At 34.5% G+C, this 19,993-nt stretch overlaps 1 protein-coding gene across 2 annotated transcripts in view; it reads left to right on the forward strand.

Annotated features, from left to right (window-relative positions):
* Positions 1–14,398, forward strand: part of LOC126972325 (uncharacterized) — a 768,748-nt gene extending 754,350 nt beyond the window's left edge. For both annotated transcript variants that reach the window (XM_050818997.1, XM_050818996.1), the window contains 11 exons: positions 6,337–6,528; positions 6,601–6,733; positions 6,802–7,025; positions 7,109–7,690; positions 7,773–8,003; positions 8,087–8,291; positions 8,378–8,563; positions 8,835–9,073; positions 9,261–9,374; positions 9,481–9,563; positions 10,302–14,398. In XM_050818997.1, coding sequence (XP_050674954.1) covers positions 6,337–6,528; positions 6,601–6,733; positions 6,802–7,025; positions 7,109–7,690; positions 7,773–8,003; positions 8,087–8,291; positions 8,378–8,563; positions 8,835–9,073; positions 9,261–9,374; positions 9,481–9,563; positions 10,302–10,425 — 2,313 coding nt within the window. In that variant the 3' untranslated portion in view covers positions 10,426–14,398. The remainder of the gene's footprint in view (positions 1–6,336; positions 6,529–6,600; positions 6,734–6,801; positions 7,026–7,108; positions 7,691–7,772; positions 8,004–8,086; positions 8,292–8,377; positions 8,564–8,834; positions 9,074–9,260; positions 9,375–9,480; positions 9,564–10,301) is intronic.
* Positions 14,399–19,993: the final 5,595 nt, after the last annotated feature.

Below are 19,993 nucleotides of genomic sequence, written 5' to 3' on the forward strand. Positions count from 1 at the left end.
CTTTAGCGAAAGTGTATTAAGTTTGCGTCGCGTATTTTATCACTAAATGGATTGGATCTCGCAGCTTTTCCAGACACCCGCGCCTTCGGTTACAAAACCAAGAGTAAGTAATTTTTGAAAACTTATTTTGCCGCACTGCAAACACATTTTTTCGTAGGTAATAAGATAGGCTGATCCGTCACGCTCTGAGGTGAAAGGCTCGCTGGGTTGAACAAGGGAGTGCCGGATGTAACCGAGCGAGAAATATACAGTCAATTGCTCTTCGCTGTTGTGTCTCTCTGTTTAGTATATTCAATTATTACGTAAAAATTGTCATTATTAATTTAACAGTTATTATTGGTACGTAATAATGTTTTATGCAAGTGGAGGACAAACGTGCACACATTTAGGTTATCCGACCTTCTAAGGCGTCGAATAATTGTTCAATTAATTCGAAAACAGAAGCTAGAATTCTTTATAAAAAGTGTGTGTGTATATATTATGTACCTATGCACGCAAGAAGTTATACTTCTTTGGCTTAACAAAATCCTTAAAATTATTTATTCCTCGTGCTATTCCACGTTTGTAGAAAAAAAAATACGGTTAAAATCTTGCATCGATGGCTTTGACAATTAATTATTAAATAACGAATACGGCTGTACGGGCTTGAACCCTTTGCCTATCCTAATAATAGACGAAGAAACCAAAAAAAAAATAACGAATGTCGCAAACGTCAGAAAATTGTAGGAAGCAACTTCACCATGTTACTTTTGTGTTGATGCGCGCGCATCTTAAAATTTAACTCTCATAATTTTTTCATAACACACCTAAAGAAGTGTATAACTTCAAAAACGTATACTCTCGGGAGCACCGTGGTGATGCTAAACTTTCTACCCATTGCACTACCGACGCGTTTTTAATTGAATATGCATTATATATAATAATACTGAGATATTTTTAAATTATGCTTCTACTTTTTGAAAAACTTACGTAAATAATCAATTGATGACTAGGAATGTGCAAGTCACATGTTTAAACGAAAACGCAGAACAGCACCGATATTTAGCTTTAGCAAGACGTGCGCAGCTTTAGTTGCACTAGAGTCAATGTGTTGCGTAACTTTACTCGGTGTTTCAGCAAAAACCTTCTCAAAAACACAAGCTACTTCATTTTCATCATTAATTTCTGTACCGTTTACATTTAAGGTAACTTTGTGGCTATAAGTATTAACTCTTTCCGATTCAGCATTAATAATGTTCCATACCGTCTTTATTTTACTCTCCGAATTATAAATTCTATATTTGATAGCTAGAGCTTTAGCCGCTTTACAAGTTTATTTTAAAGCACATGGAGTAGTTTCTTACACAATATATTTCATCGAGAAATATCTCGATGAGTAATAACTCAAATCAGCAATTCCATCTACTAGGCTCCGTAAAATTGCTAAATCTTTTAAAGTGGATTGTGTTATATTCTATAATAAACTCCCAAATGAAATTAAAATATTACCTATTAAAAAATTTAAATCGTAAAAAATAAATTAACATCTAAGGCCTATTATAATGTGAAAGATTATTTGAATGATAAAGATAGTTGGAATTTAATTTTGTTAATGAATATTGTTATACTCATTTGATTGCTATTGTAACTTTTGTACTTCATCCTGACTTATATATAGCACTAAATAACTTATAAAGTTTTACAGTGAATAAAGATTTTTTGACTTTGACTTTGACTACTGCGACATTACATTATTGATGCTAAGAAATTGTTTAAGGTCATAAAAATCTGGACGCACTATACAATTCATTTGAATCTGTTCTCATGCCTCGTTACTGTTTGGAAAAATCTATAGAGTTATAATTTGAAATCTTGGCTTTTTGTTTTTATTCATTCCATTACTGTAAATTCAATCAGCTAATGCGAAAACTGTAAGGCAAAAAACCGGCCACACGGCACGGCTCAAACGATGTGTTCTTACAATGGTAAATAAAGTACAAACTTTTATTGAATAATGCATATATTAATGACTTCTTACAAACCCCAATCACAGTACATTTTTCACAAATGTCTTCCACAGTGAAGCGTTTAGGTTTAGGCTGCTAATGAATAAAATTAAACTTATACAGATAACATTAAAACAATCATTTAAATTACTACCTTATTTCGTGACGATAATGTTCAAAGTCTATTGTAAACGCTCATTAGAAGTAACTACTTCTCGCGCTGGTCGGACACGAACACGAGGCGAATAATGACATTTTGTTTTAGCAATCGAAATCTAATTATTCAGCAAAATGATAAAAAACTTCAAGTTACTCACACAATTTTGTTTATTTAAAAGGGCAATTAATTACCTGTATTACGACACTCCATCCTTTTCTAGTTTGGATATGCTTTTATTGGAACAGTTTTTCACTGAACACTTTGTCATTGCGTGGACTTTGTATTCTTACTGAATGAAAACTCTGCCTAACAGGCGCGTTATAGGCAGAGTTTTGCTTCAGATAGTTTGAACGTTATTGTGGGTCTAGCTGTATTTATTGCACGTAAATCCGAGACGTGCAAAACGTTAGCCTGATAATGATAATAATGAGTAATACGCCCTGTCCATTGCAAGCAGCGCCGCTTAGGAATCTAGAAAAACCCACAATTCTGGCGGCTATATGACGTAATTGCGTTCGTCACCTTGAGACATAAGATGACAGATTAAGTCTCAATAGCTCAGTAATTAAGTAGCTACGGCTCCCTTCTAACCGAAACACAATAGTGGACACTATTGCTTGACGTCAGAAAAAGGCACTGCAATTAATTAAACAGCACAGACATGACTTATACTAATAAAGAATATTGGAGTTGGAAATTGTGGCGATAAAAATTCACCCATACATTAATGCGAAAGTACTGAAAGCAACTTAACTGTTCTACAAGTGTGATATATTGCAAAAACACAACATCTGCGTGCACCTACCGCACATTAAACTAACGAGCCACCCTTATGGCGCTCGTAAGGGTTGCCACACGCTTGATTCGAAGAATCATATAAATTCTCGTGACCCAGTTTACATTATCTATAATCGAATTAGTCATCTGACAGTCTTCATAAGTTAAACCTCGGATTAAGTGTATAGCTGGATGTGACAAGCATATTATAGTACAAGTTAAAATTCTCATTGGCGGAACAAAGGCGAACCTTGTCCACGTGTTCTACTGCTTTTACATTTGTCCGCGTTATAGGATTGTTTGTCCCTTTCGGGTCTACGCGCATGGCACATCCAGTTGATACTTCATCCTCGGATTCAACTCGTTGTGCAAACATTTGAAATCTGTGTGAAATATTTATTTTGTGTCTTAACGAGATTTTATAACTTAATTAAAAACGTGACAATTTTGACGTGTTAATCGTAGAGCTGATTTAAAAATAAATGTCCAGTAATTTGAGTGGCTTGAGAACTGGGGAATGTTCGATAGAGCTTTTTGATTTAATCATATTTATTTCTGAAAGAACTTGTTTCTTCGTACAATAAGAAATAACATAGTTACTTTATCTTTACCCTTTTGATGGTAAATCCGGGTCGATATGAAATAGGTACCTTAAAAACGTTTTAAGTATTTTGAAGGCTGGCAACATATCTTGTAATTCCTTTGGTGTTGCAAGAGTGCACGGGCGGTAGTAGTCACTTAACATCAGATTAACCGCACGCTTGATTGTGCGCTTACAATACTCATAGCCCTCATGGACGCTCAGAGGGCAATGAAGAGGGCTATGCTCAAAGTTTCCCTGCGAGATCGAATCGGAAATGACGAGATCCGTAGGAGACCCAGAGTCACTGACATAGCCCAAATGATTGCGAAACTGAAGTGGCAGTTGGCAGGGCACATAGTTCGACGGACAGATCCGCTAAGGCAGTAAAGTCCTCGAATCGCGACCACATACCGGAAGACGCACTGTTGGTAGGCACAAGATAGACCGACGTTCTGGTCAAGATCGCCGGAAAACGTTGGATGAGGGTAGCGCAGGACCGATCATCGTGGAAATCTTTGGGGGAGGCCTTTGTGTATCAGTGGACGTCTTCCGGCTAATGATGATGATTATGCAGATAATCACCGATACACGGCGAGTACTAATATCCTAAACGAAGGAAACTTAGTTAAGAGTAGTTTAGTAGCCCGGTACTCGAAAATTGTTCTGATAAAGCAGACTGCCTACTTGCCTTTAACCTACTGTCTGTATGAATCTAGTTTATTTAAGAAGTCCTGTTTTATTTTTTACCTATTGTCTGTATGAGTATAGTTCCGCCACCTATATTCTCCTACATCACCAGAGGTATCACAGGAGCGTTGCCGGTCTGTTAGGAAGGTACCCATGTCGTATCGTCCTGCAAACACCACGCAAGGAAGCTCATTGAAATATATTCAATATACAATGTATGATTTTAGTATCACAATTTCTATTTATTTTATATGAAAATATATGTTGTTTAAAATTATGTGAAATCTATTAAAGACAATTTTTTTATAATTAATTACATGGATGGATTGAAGTGTGGCTATTGTGTTTAACTTTCATAATGAGTTAATTAGGTAACTTGACTCAGTTGCTTCAAAATTATAATTAACTTCGGATGGAATATTTTACACGTTGACAGCACCGCGGAATTCGCTGCAAGCGTACTCATCTAATTAAAACTACCTGACTGAACCCAATCTACATTTGTGGGCCATTTCAATACAATTTTACTATTTTGATACTTTCTCTATGGCCGTAAAAATTTCCACGACGATCGGTCCTGCGCTGCCCTCATCCAACGTATTCCGGCGATCTTGACCAGATCGTCGGTCCATCTTGTGGGGGGCCTGCCAACACGGAAGACGCAGCTTCCGGTACGTTGTCGCCATTCCAGGACTTTACTGCCCCAACGGCCATCTGTCCGTCGAACTATGTGCCCTGCCCACTGCCACTTCAGTTTCGCAATCGTTTGGACTTTGTCGCTTACTTTGGTTCTCCTACGGATCTCCTCATTTCTGATTGGATCTCGCAGGGAAACTCCGAGCATAGCCCTCTCCATTGCCCTCTGAGCGACCATGAGCTTTCTCATAAGGCTCATAGTTAGCGACCACGTCTGTGTACCGTAAGTCATCACTGGCAACACACACTGGTTGACACAATCAGAGTTTATTTCTTCATTTTTCACGAGAAATAATCCTAGAAACGTAAAAATGATAATCATAACATTTACTACCACATTGGAATAGCATAAAACTGACCATCAGTTTTTAAAATAAATATGCAAGGCTTCATCATTTTACAAAATATTTCAAAAACAAGCTGTGCTAAGTGATGCTGCAAAATGATTGAATCTTTCTTTCTTCTCCTCCTTTATAGAAAATTAAATTGAATCTTTTAAGAAAATAAAAAAGTGTGTATACGTGCAAGAAGTTATTCTTCTTTGGTGTAATAAAACAAAAATCCTTATAAATAAATATCTCTTGTGCTTTTTAACGTTTGTAGAAAAAACATAATTGTAATAAAGAAGCTATTAAATACAACCGATGAAAATATCATAATACCGCATAATTTAGTTAAATTATATAATGCAATTTATTTAATTCTCGTCCATTGGTGGTTGGTTCAGTAAGTAAACTTATAAGTAACAAAAGGTTTGGCAGCTGAAGCATGATACAAATGGTTTAGTTGACCACCTCGCGTCAGGGTGTCGAATTTGCGTGACGTGCGCGCACATCGTAAAAATTCACTCTGATGAACTAAAAACGCGGCAAAAGAATTATAACTTCAAAAATATTATGTTTCAATATTTACTGCATCACAAAATATGTCGATAACAACATATTAAAGTTCTACCCTAGGAAACTATTAACTCATGAATAAGAAGACCTTCACGGTCATCATCAAATCAGCCCACACAAAAATATATTTGCAGCCTGATACTGAATCTCATGATGATACCAAAAAGCTAAACCAAACGCATTATTATTATTCTCCAATCTTATCACTACCTATGATATACTCATAAATAAGAAATCCCAGTAGCCATTTTAACTTCTTGTAGTTGAAAAATAATTAAATAAGTTTACAATTCGAAGCTGTGATGACTTATCGGTGTATTTTATGAAGTAGGTTCGGCCTAAGAGACCGGCAAAGAAATTTCTTTAATGTTTTCTATTTACAACGTAACATTAATTTATCTTTTGACTCAAGTAAGATTAAGTAAAGTCCATCAAAATCTATTAATTAACTTCGAATAATAACGAGCCACTCCGGATGGAAGTTTAAAGCTTGAAATTACAAAGTAAGTAATAGGTTGAAACGTCTTTGAACTTTACTCAATTTTACAGACGCACCAGGCAGCCTCGAAATGTGGGAGTGGCCCAAGTGCTGGCGGAACGTTAATCGCTTCAAATACAGGAACAAATGCAGCTCGTCCGACAGATGCCAAACCAGTGGAATGCAATCTCTGCCATCGTAAATTTAAAAATATTCCAGCACTCAATGGCCATATGCGACTGCATGGCGGCTACTTTAAAAAGGTTTGTATATTGGGATATTTCAAATTCTGAAAAAAAAATAGTAATGTTGAGAATATATCATTTTAATTATAGGACTCTGATAAGAAGTTAGACAAAAAAGAAGCTAGTGGCCCTCCGTTACAAACAGCTTCTGTGTCTGTGAGAGCGCTCATAGAAGAAAAAATAATAAGTCGTCGAAGCGCTATTACTGCAACGCCAACAACAGGTAATTTTATCACAATCATTTAATCCATATCAGAATATACGTACATCTTATATTATTATTATTTTCAGTTACAACAATACCTCGTCCCGGTTTTATTACACCAGCACCACCTCCATTGTCAAATATACGGACGTCGTCAGGCTCGCCTGCATCACCAGTAACAACATCGGTTCATTTTGTATCACCTAAAGCACCACCAGTCGTCACTTTTGCGACCAACTCCACAGCCAAAGTTACACCTATTCCAAAAGACTCCACGCTAATTGAACTCTTAAAAAAGAGTAACACAAAGGTAGGCTATCAGATTAAATATATTAAAAACGTACTCATTTAAGTTTGCACTATGACTTTTTCTGACGAAAATGTATATTTCAGATTGTGAAAAGAGCCGCTTCAGATCCAGGACAATCTCCACAACAACAACAAGAATTTACATTTAGACCAGAACTTTTTGGAGTTACATTTAACTCTGACGACGGTTACTTTTCACCTGCACTAAATGATGATACTTTTCAATTTACTACAGCTCCAGACAATCTAGAAGAACTAGCATCATTAGAAGACTATGCAACCGTAGCAGCGTCTATACATGAACGATCTCCTGTCAATTTTCCATCTAATCGTCGCTTAGCTGCAGTCCTAAATTCACCATTGCCAGAATCACTAGCTGATTTTGGAGCCTGTCATGGAGGTTCTCCTGTTCCCTCACCAGGATTACGTTCTTATACCGACAACTCTCCTAGCCTTTCATACACAACAGGTGATTCTCCAAGCCTAGCATTCACCGGGACATCACCTAGTGGAAGCTATTCCACACATCCAACACCTTCTCCTGGATTCACTTACCCTACGCCACCGGCTTCGCAAGATGCTCAGTCACCAGTACACACTGCCCCAAGAGTTTCATCACCACTCACGGCTGCTTTTTTCAGCGCAACAATGTCGAGCCAAGAAGAGGTAGGATAGATAGTTTCATCAAAATGATAAGTTATTTATGCATTAACTATGAGTCTCTTAATTGTTCTATTATACTTTTCAGGTAGAAGAAGCTTTAGAAGAGGTATTACCCGAAGAATGTGGATCTTTAGATGCTTTTACATTGCAAAACTCCCCTACAGCGCGCCGAATGATGCTAAATTCCGAAGATCCCTTGCTCTCGAGCACTCCGCGTGACTTCCCACACCAGAGATCTACTCGTAACAACAATTGCTCAATAACTCACCTTTCCACAACTTTGACACCTTGGCAATCAGATTCAAATTCACTACAGGTACTATATATAACATTAATATATTCGTTTTTACAGTTACTGGAAGATATTGCTATCATAATTACTATCTAATGTGTTTCTAGGTTTGTGTCGAGGGTCGAGAGCCTGTACCAGCTGTATTCCTAAGCCCAAATAGTATACCCCCTTCACCCCAACGCCGAAAAAGAAAAGCTTCGCCTGTTGGCCCATACCGATCAAGAATGCGACGCACAGTGTGCCATTTCACACCACTACCGTTGCTACCACCAGACAGAGATGGCACGGGACTTTATGTTGACTTAACCAACGGTTAGAAAATATAATAAATAATCTATACAAAATATTTAAAAAAATAATAACACTATTTAAAACTATCAAATTATGAAATGTTTTAGGTTTATCCAGTACAGAGGTAGATGTGCTGGCACAGTTTGAGGTCAATCAAAAACCACAAATCAATATTGGCCCTGAGCATCAAGCTGATATACCTGAACTATGCAATGATCGCATTGACCTCCACAGAGTCCCTGAACAGCTTCTCTGGGATCCTGGTATTAATGATGCGCTTGATGACAATGAAGGTACAAATAATTGATCAACAATATCAGTTTAATTTGAAAAATCTCTAATCCCTTTACGTAACCATTGTTCGTACTAGAATAAAGGAATAAATAGGATTGCTCGGAAAAACTGGTAGAACCCGAATTTTTAGTACCTCCACATATATTTGCCCCATAAGCAAGTTTCTCTATACCGAACGGCAATAAACATGTTTAATTCACTGAAAGTAACATATAAATACTATTTAGCATCTATTTTTAATAACATTAATAAAATATACTTTATTTTCAGTCCGTATGTTCATGGAGCTTGCAATGTGTGCTGCGATGCCTGTAGGCGGTCACACTCGTGAATTTGCGCTTCAGACACTTGGAGAATGTGGAGGTGACATTCGAGCGGCCACACTAAAACTCATGTCAAGACCTGCTGCGCCATCTCAGCATGAGGGCAGATGGACACCTGATGAGCTGGAAGCTTTTCTGACCGGTCTAGCATGTTATGATAAGGATTTCTTCAGAATCTCACAGCTGGTAAGTTGATTTAGTAGATTGATAAACAATTTTGAGTAAATGTCTGAGTAATAAATACTGTCTTAAGTTAGTTGTTTTTCACGTAACTCATAACGTGTTCTGGCAATTTGCGAACATTTTGTAATAAAAATAATTCCGTGATAAAATCTAGTCCAATACAATACTAACCGATATATATTTTTTAAAGGTACGAACAAAAGACTCAAAACAGTGCGTGCAATTCTACTACTTCTGGAAGAAAGTGACAAAAGACTATAAAACACAATATTTGCGAAGCTGGAGTGACGCGCAACCACTACAAGTAAGCAGTGCTACTAACGCTGGACTCCATTTTATCTTCAGGATCGCTGATTAAATCGCCTTATAATTATATTAAATACTAAAATTGTAAAACTCGACTTATGCAGGGTACAGTAGGGCAGCCAACACTCAGCGTCCCGTCACCATCTTCTCTCGAAGGAGAAGAGTTTCCATGCAAGATTTGTGGGAAGTAAGTGATAAATTGAAAATGCCGTCAATAGCTTCAGAATTATGACACCGATTGCAACCTAAGTGAACTGTTATCCGCTATTGTAACATAATAACATACGGTCGCGCTTAGGTTAAGCCCTGTTTAATTGCGCATGATTTCAAGGGAGATTCTAGGAAAAATAATTCAGATTATTTTGAGAAATATTCACTGGTTCAGAGGATTATGTTTAGATATGATGAAATATAGGAAGTATTTAATATATTATTTTAGAAATGTACTTATATTGTAATCAGATCATTCACTGAGTCAGTGTAAGAGTTTGGTGATAGTATTGATGTTTTTGCATGTTGGTGTAGTTTTTATCTTGAAACAAACAGCTTAATTTTAAACAAATTGTGTGTACCTATTTGACATAGCAGGTTTCCTTCGGAAAGCCTTCATACGTCCAGTTAATAATATAATGTTTATAAATTATGTGAAATTAATATCATTGGCATCAATTCATAATAAACCTAATGATATACTGTTCATTTGATGTAAGTCCCGGGGACCACACTATGTCGAATAGTAGTCTATGTGTAAATAATAAATGTCCATTTAATCTTATGCACTTTAGGGGTACACTTTAAATATTTTGGTCATAATATTTGTATAGTTTGTTTTATACTAACGCTTGATGCTTTGCCTTTTTTATTTTATTCTAAGCTTCACATTTTTCTTTTGCTCTTTCTTAATGTTTATACTGTTATGTTTCAGAGTATTTAACAAAGTTAAAAGTCGTAGTGCACACATGAAGTCGCACCGGCCACTCGACGCCGAGCCAAAAAGGCCAAAACTCGAAAAGCCTTATGAAAAGGTCGAGAGATCTGACGATCGTTAGCGACTGCTGAATAAACAAATTTGCACACAATATAACGAAAGTTACTCATTTACTTCACTGAGCGACTAATCATCACTATGACGATCACGGTATTTTACTATATTTATTATTTTTGGCTGATCGTTTATAAAACGCTACATCTTATGAAAACATCGAACGCTCGCACATGCGCCATACCTTTTGGCAATTAAAGAGACTTTGGAGTTCGGACTAAACGGAATCGTGTAAGCATTTATTTGTTTGTAAAAAAAATAGATTGATAGACATTCGTCTAGAAATTATTAACTAGTAATTGGTAGTAACTAGGTAGAAACATAAGCTTTGGATATAATCGGTCAGAATATTATATTCTCATTACGCTAAGCCTAAAGAGAGCGTAAAATATTTTGTATACAAACGTAGATAAATTAGGCTCATGTAATGTTTTTATATGACTTCTCAATGTGACTGCAAGTGTGATGTTGTATAAATATTCTAGTAGATAAATCTTCTAGTCTGGCTTTAAATTTCATTATATTTTTATAAAAAACTGTGGTAGCTAACGTGCAAATGAAAATTTTGATTAATAATTATGAATACACAATAAAAAACTATGAAGTAAAATCGTCGCCAAACTATCTATTTTAACCATCTAGATACGCGATGTACCTCCACAGTGCATTTTAACGGAGATTCGCAAACTTTCTTCCACTTAGGAACAATTAAACTGTCTAATGAACTTCCTTATATGATTTTTCCAGTTCGATACATGGGTACCTTAAAAAATTCGTGTTAACCTTCTTAAAATTCCTGTAACGCTACTGTAATGAACATTCCACTATTGTTCCAAGAGTGTGCGGCATGAGTATTATCTATTATCATCAGGCTACCCGTACGCACTTCTTAGTCTTTTTTCTATTCCATAAAATAACGAGCGACATAGATATGTATCTACAGAATTTATTTTCCGGAAAATTGGGAAGGCGACCGTCAGCATGGAATATAAATTTATTTAGTCTATTTGAGTTTTTTTTTTAATGACACAAATTGGCGATATGTTTATCATAGAAACCATAATATTCTGTTGTTATGTACTTTTGCAGAGGTTTTCCTTGTTTCATCATTATTACATTTATTAACATCATAAGCTTTATTGCTTGCATTCTTTAGTTCATATCGCTTCAGCCGAAATACATCCACTGTGGTTAGAGATCTCCATGACGATCGGTCCTACGCTACCCTTATTCAGCTTATTCCGCCGATCTTGATCAACGGGGCCATCTTGTGGGGGGGGCTACCAACATTACATCTTCTAGTACGTGATCGCCATTCGAGTACTTCACTGTCCCAACGGCCATCCTCCTTTGAGCTATGTTCCCTGCTCACTGCCACTTCAGTTTCGCAATTTTTTCTAGGTATCTCCTCATTTCTGATTCGATTTCACAGGGAAACTCCGAACGTAGCCCTCTCCATTGCTCTCTGAGCAACCACCGCATAAGACCCATAGTTAGCGACCCCGTCTGCTTTTCAAAAGTCATCACTGGCTAAACACACTGGTTAAGATCTTCGGTTTGAGACACTGTGGTATGTGGGACGAGAAGAATTACGGAACTTCCCGAAGGCTTAGTTCAATATTAATTATTATAATAAATTATATTATGACATAATATGAATACTATTCAAATCGGTTTTTTTATTAATTTTTTCCTGTTTAAGGATTTATTACTGGAAATTGATTCAATAAGTCCTAAACTCCTTCGGTGCATCCTTGCTATCACAGTCGTTTATTAAAATTATATAAATAATTCGTCAGACTTAATAGGTAATAAATATTAGCCGTTACGATTAAGTAGAGTTCGTGTGATAAAATACAAAGAGTTATTTTGTCTACATTAACTCTTTATTTATCAGAAATATCTTTTGCGAGCCCAGCTCATTGTTTTAGGTTATTTGTTATGTTTTTGTTATTTATTTGTTTTAGCGTAAATATTGCTTTAGTTTTCTTTCATCATGTTGTTGACATCACGGAATTCAATTCAAACTCCGTACCGACGAAAAATACTCACATATCGATACAATTTAGAAAAATATTCAAAAATATGCTTCTATGAATATCGTAACTTATATGTTACAGATAATTTTATTTAATATAAGAAACTATTATAAAAATATTTACAAAAATGAGAACTCATTAAACGCTAGTGACTATAATCTACTTTTACAAATATTTCGTTCCAAGATATTCAAAGAAGCTGAAATATAATGAGACGAAAAATAAAACAAAATGGAGGGATATTTTTTTACATGGATATTAAAATGCTCAAATCTTTTATCTTATGTTGATAATATTATAATCTTGTTCGTGTTGTTGATTTGTTTTTACTATTGTAATATATTATTCAATTTAGGCACTAATATATGTAAGAATATAATTGTTGTGATAAATGTGTACATGTATTAATCGTAAATATATATTATGTACAAATCTGGCAAAAATACTTGCTCAAAATATTTCTCTGATCCCGTTAGTACAGGAGATGTCCATATACATAATATTATCTTTATTATTCTTTAATATAAAATATATAAATAAAAGCTACAATTTCTCTATGAAAACAGACAGTTATGTTATTTTTTGTCGCTATTTAAATGAAGAACAAGGGCTATCTTAATTTCGAAGCAACTACACTTAATATATAGAACTGTCCAAAGCTAATTAATTGTGATTGCTTCACTATTATTTAGGCAGGTCATTATGCTTCCTTTTAATGTATAGCTTATCTTTTCACTCACTTGAAGTTGTTTATTTTGAGTACCTACTTGGTCAAGAATTTAATTCAATGATCGATAAAAGTTCTATATATTTTGTATGCTGATCTTGTCCTTAATTATAATGCTTTGATAGTTCCAACCAGCGTTTTAATGATTTGTTATTTGAGGTTAACTAAACCTTAGGTTGGGTCTATAAGGATTTCGGCGAAACAAGTTATGGAGCCAAAGAGAAAGCGTATGTATGTGTGGCGCGGCGAATTATCATTCTACGAAAGATCTTCCCTTTCGATAGAGAAGTTTTTTTTCCGTGGTTCATTGTATTTGATCAAGGCCTTAGCTAAGCTGTTGATTAGTAACGGATCACTGTATAACGAAGTTCATAAAAACTTACTCTCGCAAATGTAGTTACATTTGCCTGCAGCCACATACAATTGTTGATGACCTAACTGTGCCATATTTATAACACTTAATTCGTACAAAGAATATTAGCTAGTTCTCAATCGTTTTTTTTCATGTGTTGGCTTAACATTAAAATTTTTACAGCAAGATATAACTATCGCTGAACATTGTGGTTGTGAAACTTTTTATCTTGTCTTCCGATAGCTAAAATTCACCGGTTACATTAATTACATAACAGTATTCATTTAAAAGACATCTTAATTTATCGAGTGATTTATTACTGTAACTCTTTTTATTCCTAATTTAACTAAAAGCGTTTGACGCTCACAGTATTATTATTCAAAGAAATCTAGTATATATATAAAAGAAAATGAACCGACAAGGAAAATAAATCTACCTGCGGTTTGTGTTAGCTGTTATATATCTTCAAACCACGAACTAGTAAAAAAATAAGAACTCCGTGTCCATAACAGTGTAGCACCAAAACAAGCCGATTAACGTGTAAATACATAGCCCCACGCACACACTTACACTGCTACAGGCCGATAGGCGGCCATTATGAGAATTGTCATCGTCTGTGACAGATCAGTTTGTGTCTCAATATAATATTTTTAAAATGCCGTCGTGCGTTGTGAAAAAGTGTAAAAACGATAATATATAAGTATTTGTGGCCATATATGATTATTTAAGGGAGAAAAAATTGTGTAACTGGTATCCCCCGTAACCGCACACACACTAGCATAATGGTGCTTCACTTGCTAATATCACGGCGTGGAGTCCTTCTTTTTATACTCGTCCGTGCTTCAAACTTGTTTTTTTTTTTTTTCAAACTTTCATCAGTACCTGACTATAAGTTATCAAGTGCCAAATGTAACAGAAAAAAATAATTTTACAATATTATATGTAGTATTAAATCTTCCACTCTGAGTGATGATTTGGTTGTGTTGTTATTAATACAATTTAATAATACAAAATCTGATTGTGCCAACAATTGCCAAAACTTTTTTATTATGTAATACTATAAAGTACGGTTAGTGCCAAAATAATTTAATATTACGATTAAATTAATTATTGTATCCATTATTTACTCTTTTTATCTTCGACTATTGTGAAGACGGTACCTTTATGCCAGGTTAAACAGTATTTAGTAAATTATTTATTTGTACATAATTCACACGAATCTAAATACCTACATGATTTGTGACATTCTAGTGCAAATTTTATATTAGATGTATCTGGCCTAGCTAAAAAGACAATTATTATATTCACTATCGCAAATTAACATAGAATCAAATTACTCACTAATGTTAAGTTATACTTTGAAGAAGTAAATTATTTATTACAACTTGAAATAAGTTCAAAGTTCTAATCTTTTAAAATCTAATGTCTAATTCAGAACAACTCCCTCCAGAGAAACTTATTATTATCTTTAGCCATTAAGACTGAATTTTATTCAAAATTCTCGAATATGATTTTTAATATCTTACCTACTTAAGAAATTGATAAACTCTTAATATTAGCTGTTATTAAATCTGCCATTGCAACTTATGTTATACTAGTCAGACAGTGTTCAATGGAATCCCATCTGTAACTCATATAATATTTAGGTACACGAAATTTTCATAGTAGAATGCATATTGCTTAAACTATAGCATATATCAAATTACGGAAATATTTATTAGATCAAAGGTAAATTCAAATTTAACATAGAAGTGCCTTACAATTTTATCTTTATACTGTTACTTATTTCTTTGTTGATTTAAAAACTACTGCATTTGCATTTAAGACTCCAATGGCTCTTGACTGTACTTATAAAGTCTTATAACTTTTTACGTTTTATTTATTACATATAAAATTTATCTAAGTATATTATAATATCTCTATCTGTTTAACAAATACATCGATGTCATGATAAGTAGGTGTTTAACAATAAAAAAAGTCAATTTCTAGGAGAGTTTTTGTAACCACTTAAGTGTTAATCTGTAGGGAGCTAAAGACATTTAGGTTTGCATCATTATTTGAGTATCTATATACTGAGATTTTAAGGATGGTAAATCAGAATGGGCCAGTGTAAATTGCTAAATAGAATTAAAATCGCTTTTAGAAAGCATTTCGTGTCCTTAATCAAAAATGATTGATTTTATCAAAAGTTAAAACTTAAACCGATATCATCTAGCAGCTACTTTTACTACTCTCAGGGCAGTTTTCTTAATCTTATTCCTTAGTTTACATGGAAACATATTTAATAACCTCTCAGAGAATATTTAGGTAAATTACAGACATTTATTTTCCATTGTTGTGTTATCTGCAGCTCTTGAACTCTGGCTTCGGATAAAGACTTTGATGCAAGCTCGTATTCTGCGATTCTTGATGCCCTTCTTCTTTTTGAGTACATTCGCTATCGGATCATGGAATGACCTGCCACACACTGCCACCAACATTTTCTCTATATAGATTTTAAACTCCACAATCTTTTTAGTTCTATTCTCTCCACGAGACCAAACCAATAATTGTTACAAACTTGCAGTTTTTCATTATTATTATTATTATTTTAATAATGGCCAAAAAGCGACATATTTTTATTGGATGTTCGTTGAGTTGGGGATTAAAATTGTTTAGTCGTGTCTATGATTATTTAAATTTCTTAAACCATTACCTACCTTTTAAAGATATTTTATTTTACACTGAACCATCGATTCATTAACCTATATTAGATAATAATAACTTTCCTTCTGACGTTTTACATAGATGCGTATGTATGCGTACACTTTTGTAGCGAAATAAATGTCATGTAGTCTATGTCTATATTGTCTATGTGTGTCGTATTCTACGCCTTCACTCTATGAAACATTAAAGTATTTTATATGTTTTAATATAAGTGGAATATATTCTTCTAATTTTATATTGAGATTGAATAAAGGAACACCTTTCAGTACGATGCAAATTTACTAGATATCGTACAACTAAAATGTTGTAGAAACATCAAATAAGTAAGTAAAATGTATTATGCACTAAGTAATAATTGTTGAATATTGGTAGCATTGTGTCTTTACGTCGTCTGAATATATTAGTGTTTAGTGTTGTACATGTAACGTGCCAAATGCACGATAATTTGATATTACACTCTGTGTTGTGATTTTGAACGTTCTGTAAATTATAAATCTTTTAAATTTGTAGAAACCTCTAGATAGTAGCGCAATTCTTCGTAGACACCTTAGGTCATTAAATTTTAATGAACATTTAGATAAAACCTTATAGTTAATAATTGGAAGGTGTAAGTTAGTTATGAATAGTAGATTCATTGTTGTAATATTGAATGTGATTTGTAATAAACAACGACTTACTAGTCCTGTCTCTCTTCCCCTGAGCGACTTCACAACTTCGCATATCCTTGAAACAATAAATAATTAAATAAAACTATTACATAATAATATATTGATAAATTTATTAGGGTAAATAAATTTATAAGACAATGACTACTACGTGATCTTTTAGATTGTCTTTATTAATAAATATATGGTGAAGGTTTTGTCAAATTATTGTTTTTCTATTTCCATACCCTTGTCCACTTCCCTGATATTTCTGTTAAAGTATAATATGTATGTAATATGATTCTAGTTTACCCTTTATGGAAGAGAAGGGCAAACGAGCGTGCGGATCGACTGGTGTTAAGTGATCACCGCTGCCTACATACTACTGTAACACCACAGGAGCGTTGTCTCTTTTTTCGCATCTTTCTTTTTTTAAGTACACTCCAATAATTATTAATCGTAAAGATACAGGCAAGCAAATATTGTAATTTAATTTTTGTACATATTTAGAAATTTCATACAAGAGGGGGTAACGAGCAAAGGGCTGGCGTGGTGAAAACCAACCGCCTAGGATGAGCGCAATACCAAAGGACAAATAAGTTATGCGTTTCCGTCCTTTAAGAATATGCTTTAGGTTAAGAGGCCCCTAAGTCGTATCGATAAGGAAAATGAAATAGGAGGACAAGCACCCTAAGAATCACCGGGAAAAAAAAGGTCACTGACGCCGAAACCCTCTTACAAACACATCCCGAGCGTTTTGGACTCCAAAAACTGTGCAAACGTTCAAAAATTTTTCGCTGAGGAAATATCGTGAAAAATTTGTAGGCCTTCGACCTTGGTCCTATGGAAGAGAAGTATCAGATGGATTCTACAAAATTAATTTATACCAAAATTTATGAACGATGCGGGACTCGAACCCACGCCTCTTGGGTTTCATCCGCGCTCTTACCAACATGGAGCCATGGAACCACAACCTGAGAGATGAACTATACATACCAAGATTTTTCTTTATTTTTTTGTTGGTTCGATTCCCGCATGGTTCATAAACTTTGGTACAAATTAAATTTGTATATTTAATCCGAAAACTGAGTGATATTACTTAAAAATAAATACTAGTTAAAAAAAACTAAAAAACACGCTTTTTATGGAAAGCTGAACTAAAAGATAGAAAATGTATTTTGAAATTTAAAATAAATATCAATTCCTGCCTTATAGACGACAGATGAAAATTATATAAATTAACAAAAATCTTATTTTGTGAATTGGAAAATGGAATAATTTTATCAAATTATTTTATTATCATCGGTCCTCGATAAATCTACGAAGTTCGAATCGCGCCCAAATGAGTTGGATACCAACAAACATACATATAGTGAAGCTAATAAAAAGAGTGTAATAATGAACTGTTCAGATGGATTCTATCTTCAATTCTTGCAGTTTGAAACTGTTTTACAAGCATATGAAAGGTATGGTGTTATCACAGAGCAAGAATGTGAAGACCGATTGACAAATTCTGGGCTGTTTTGCTGCGAGTTTCATCATATTTTGGGTTTGTGTAATTTTATGATATATAGAGTTTGTCTGCTTGGCGGGATCTGTGAAAACTGTAGTTTACTAAGCCACAAAGAGTTTACCAAGCAGTTACCAGTACTTATCATTGTTGTGAAATTTAACCATTTGTAGTTCCTTTGTGATTATCATAAAGGATCCACTTTCCTTCACACATCACTAGTTCGTTCTAAAATACTTTTATTTCAATGCTATAATGATCGCAGCTCTGTGTGTATTGGTAAAATCATAAGTGATACGTATTTCATTTTTTTTTTATTGAATTTATGGTATATTCTTATATAAAAAATAATGAATAGTAAAAAACTTAGTGTTATTATTCTAAGTAAAGATCACCTACTGGAGTGTTTCTAAAAATCCAAAAATAATTTTCTTTAATATGTGAAGCAAAAAAATTGGAAGGTATTGCTTCTACGTGCATTCCTACGACTGTTTTTTTTTACTGAGTTACTGCAAATGAGTCAATATGGTGAGTATGCTAACTTCAAACCAATCTCCTAGTACTTAGTAGCTTCCACCATCACCTTGAAGTCAAACAGTTACCTTAGGTAATAAGGCTTCCTCTTGTTTGCATTGGAATTGCCCACAACGAAGCGGTTATGCGGTTACTAATTGCACAGTGCGTTCTTCAGCAGTTTCCATAAATAAATTTCCATACTAAAAATAATCATATATTAATATGTGTAAGGGGGCGTCCATAAATTACGTGAGGTGTTTTTTGAATTTGCTGTAACTCCCTCCCCCCCTGGTGAGATGTCGTGAGATTTTATTCAACCCCCTCCCCCATCCCCCAATAGTAAAATCTGACGTTAACGGTGACACCTCGCTTATTCAAGCTCCGTATTGTTTTAAATTTTAAAGCAGTGAAACCCGAATATTAGAATTTAGAAACTGATTAAACTGAAAGGTATGAACTAAAATGAACTGTGGTCAAAAAGTGTTGTTACAGAAAGTTAATTTACCGGTTTTTATTATAGAAACAAAATTAGTAGTCTGGTATGCAGTGAAAAAATTAAAAACTATTGTGGGTACAGTGAAAAAAAAAAAACTTTGCCGTCGGGTTGACGTAGCAGTCTCGTGTTGATCGTTTTGCCCAAGTACTTAACGTGAACGCAGTTTGCAGTTATTGCGTCAGAATCCTCGTGGTTCTGTGGCTAACCAAGGCGCTAGATTGTGCCGCGTCGAACCGAGTTCGAATCTCAGCTCCAAAAATATTTTGTTTTTTATTTATAATTTAATAACAAGATTATTGGGTGAAGGATTAAATTCCTACTTGAACATTCATTGAAGTTTATTATCAGCGGAACTAGGCGCTTGTGTCGATTTGAAGCATTCGCACTATGAATTGCCAAGAGTTTAATAAAAAGATAGACCGTGGATGCCTTTTAAATTGTTCCTCGTGCAAGGGTCCACACCACTTTTCCTGTATGAATATTGATTCAGCAAAATTCAAAGATCATCGTCAAGAACTGAACCGGACTGTTAAATGTGGCAAATGCAAACGTCATTCGTTGACAGATACGCCTGCTCTGAACTCA

This window comes from Leptidea sinapis, chromosome 26 (assembly GCF_905404315.1).
Source record: "Leptidea sinapis chromosome 26, ilLepSina1.1, whole genome shotgun sequence".
Taxonomy (NCBI): domain Eukaryota; kingdom Metazoa; phylum Arthropoda; class Insecta; order Lepidoptera; family Pieridae; genus Leptidea; species Leptidea sinapis.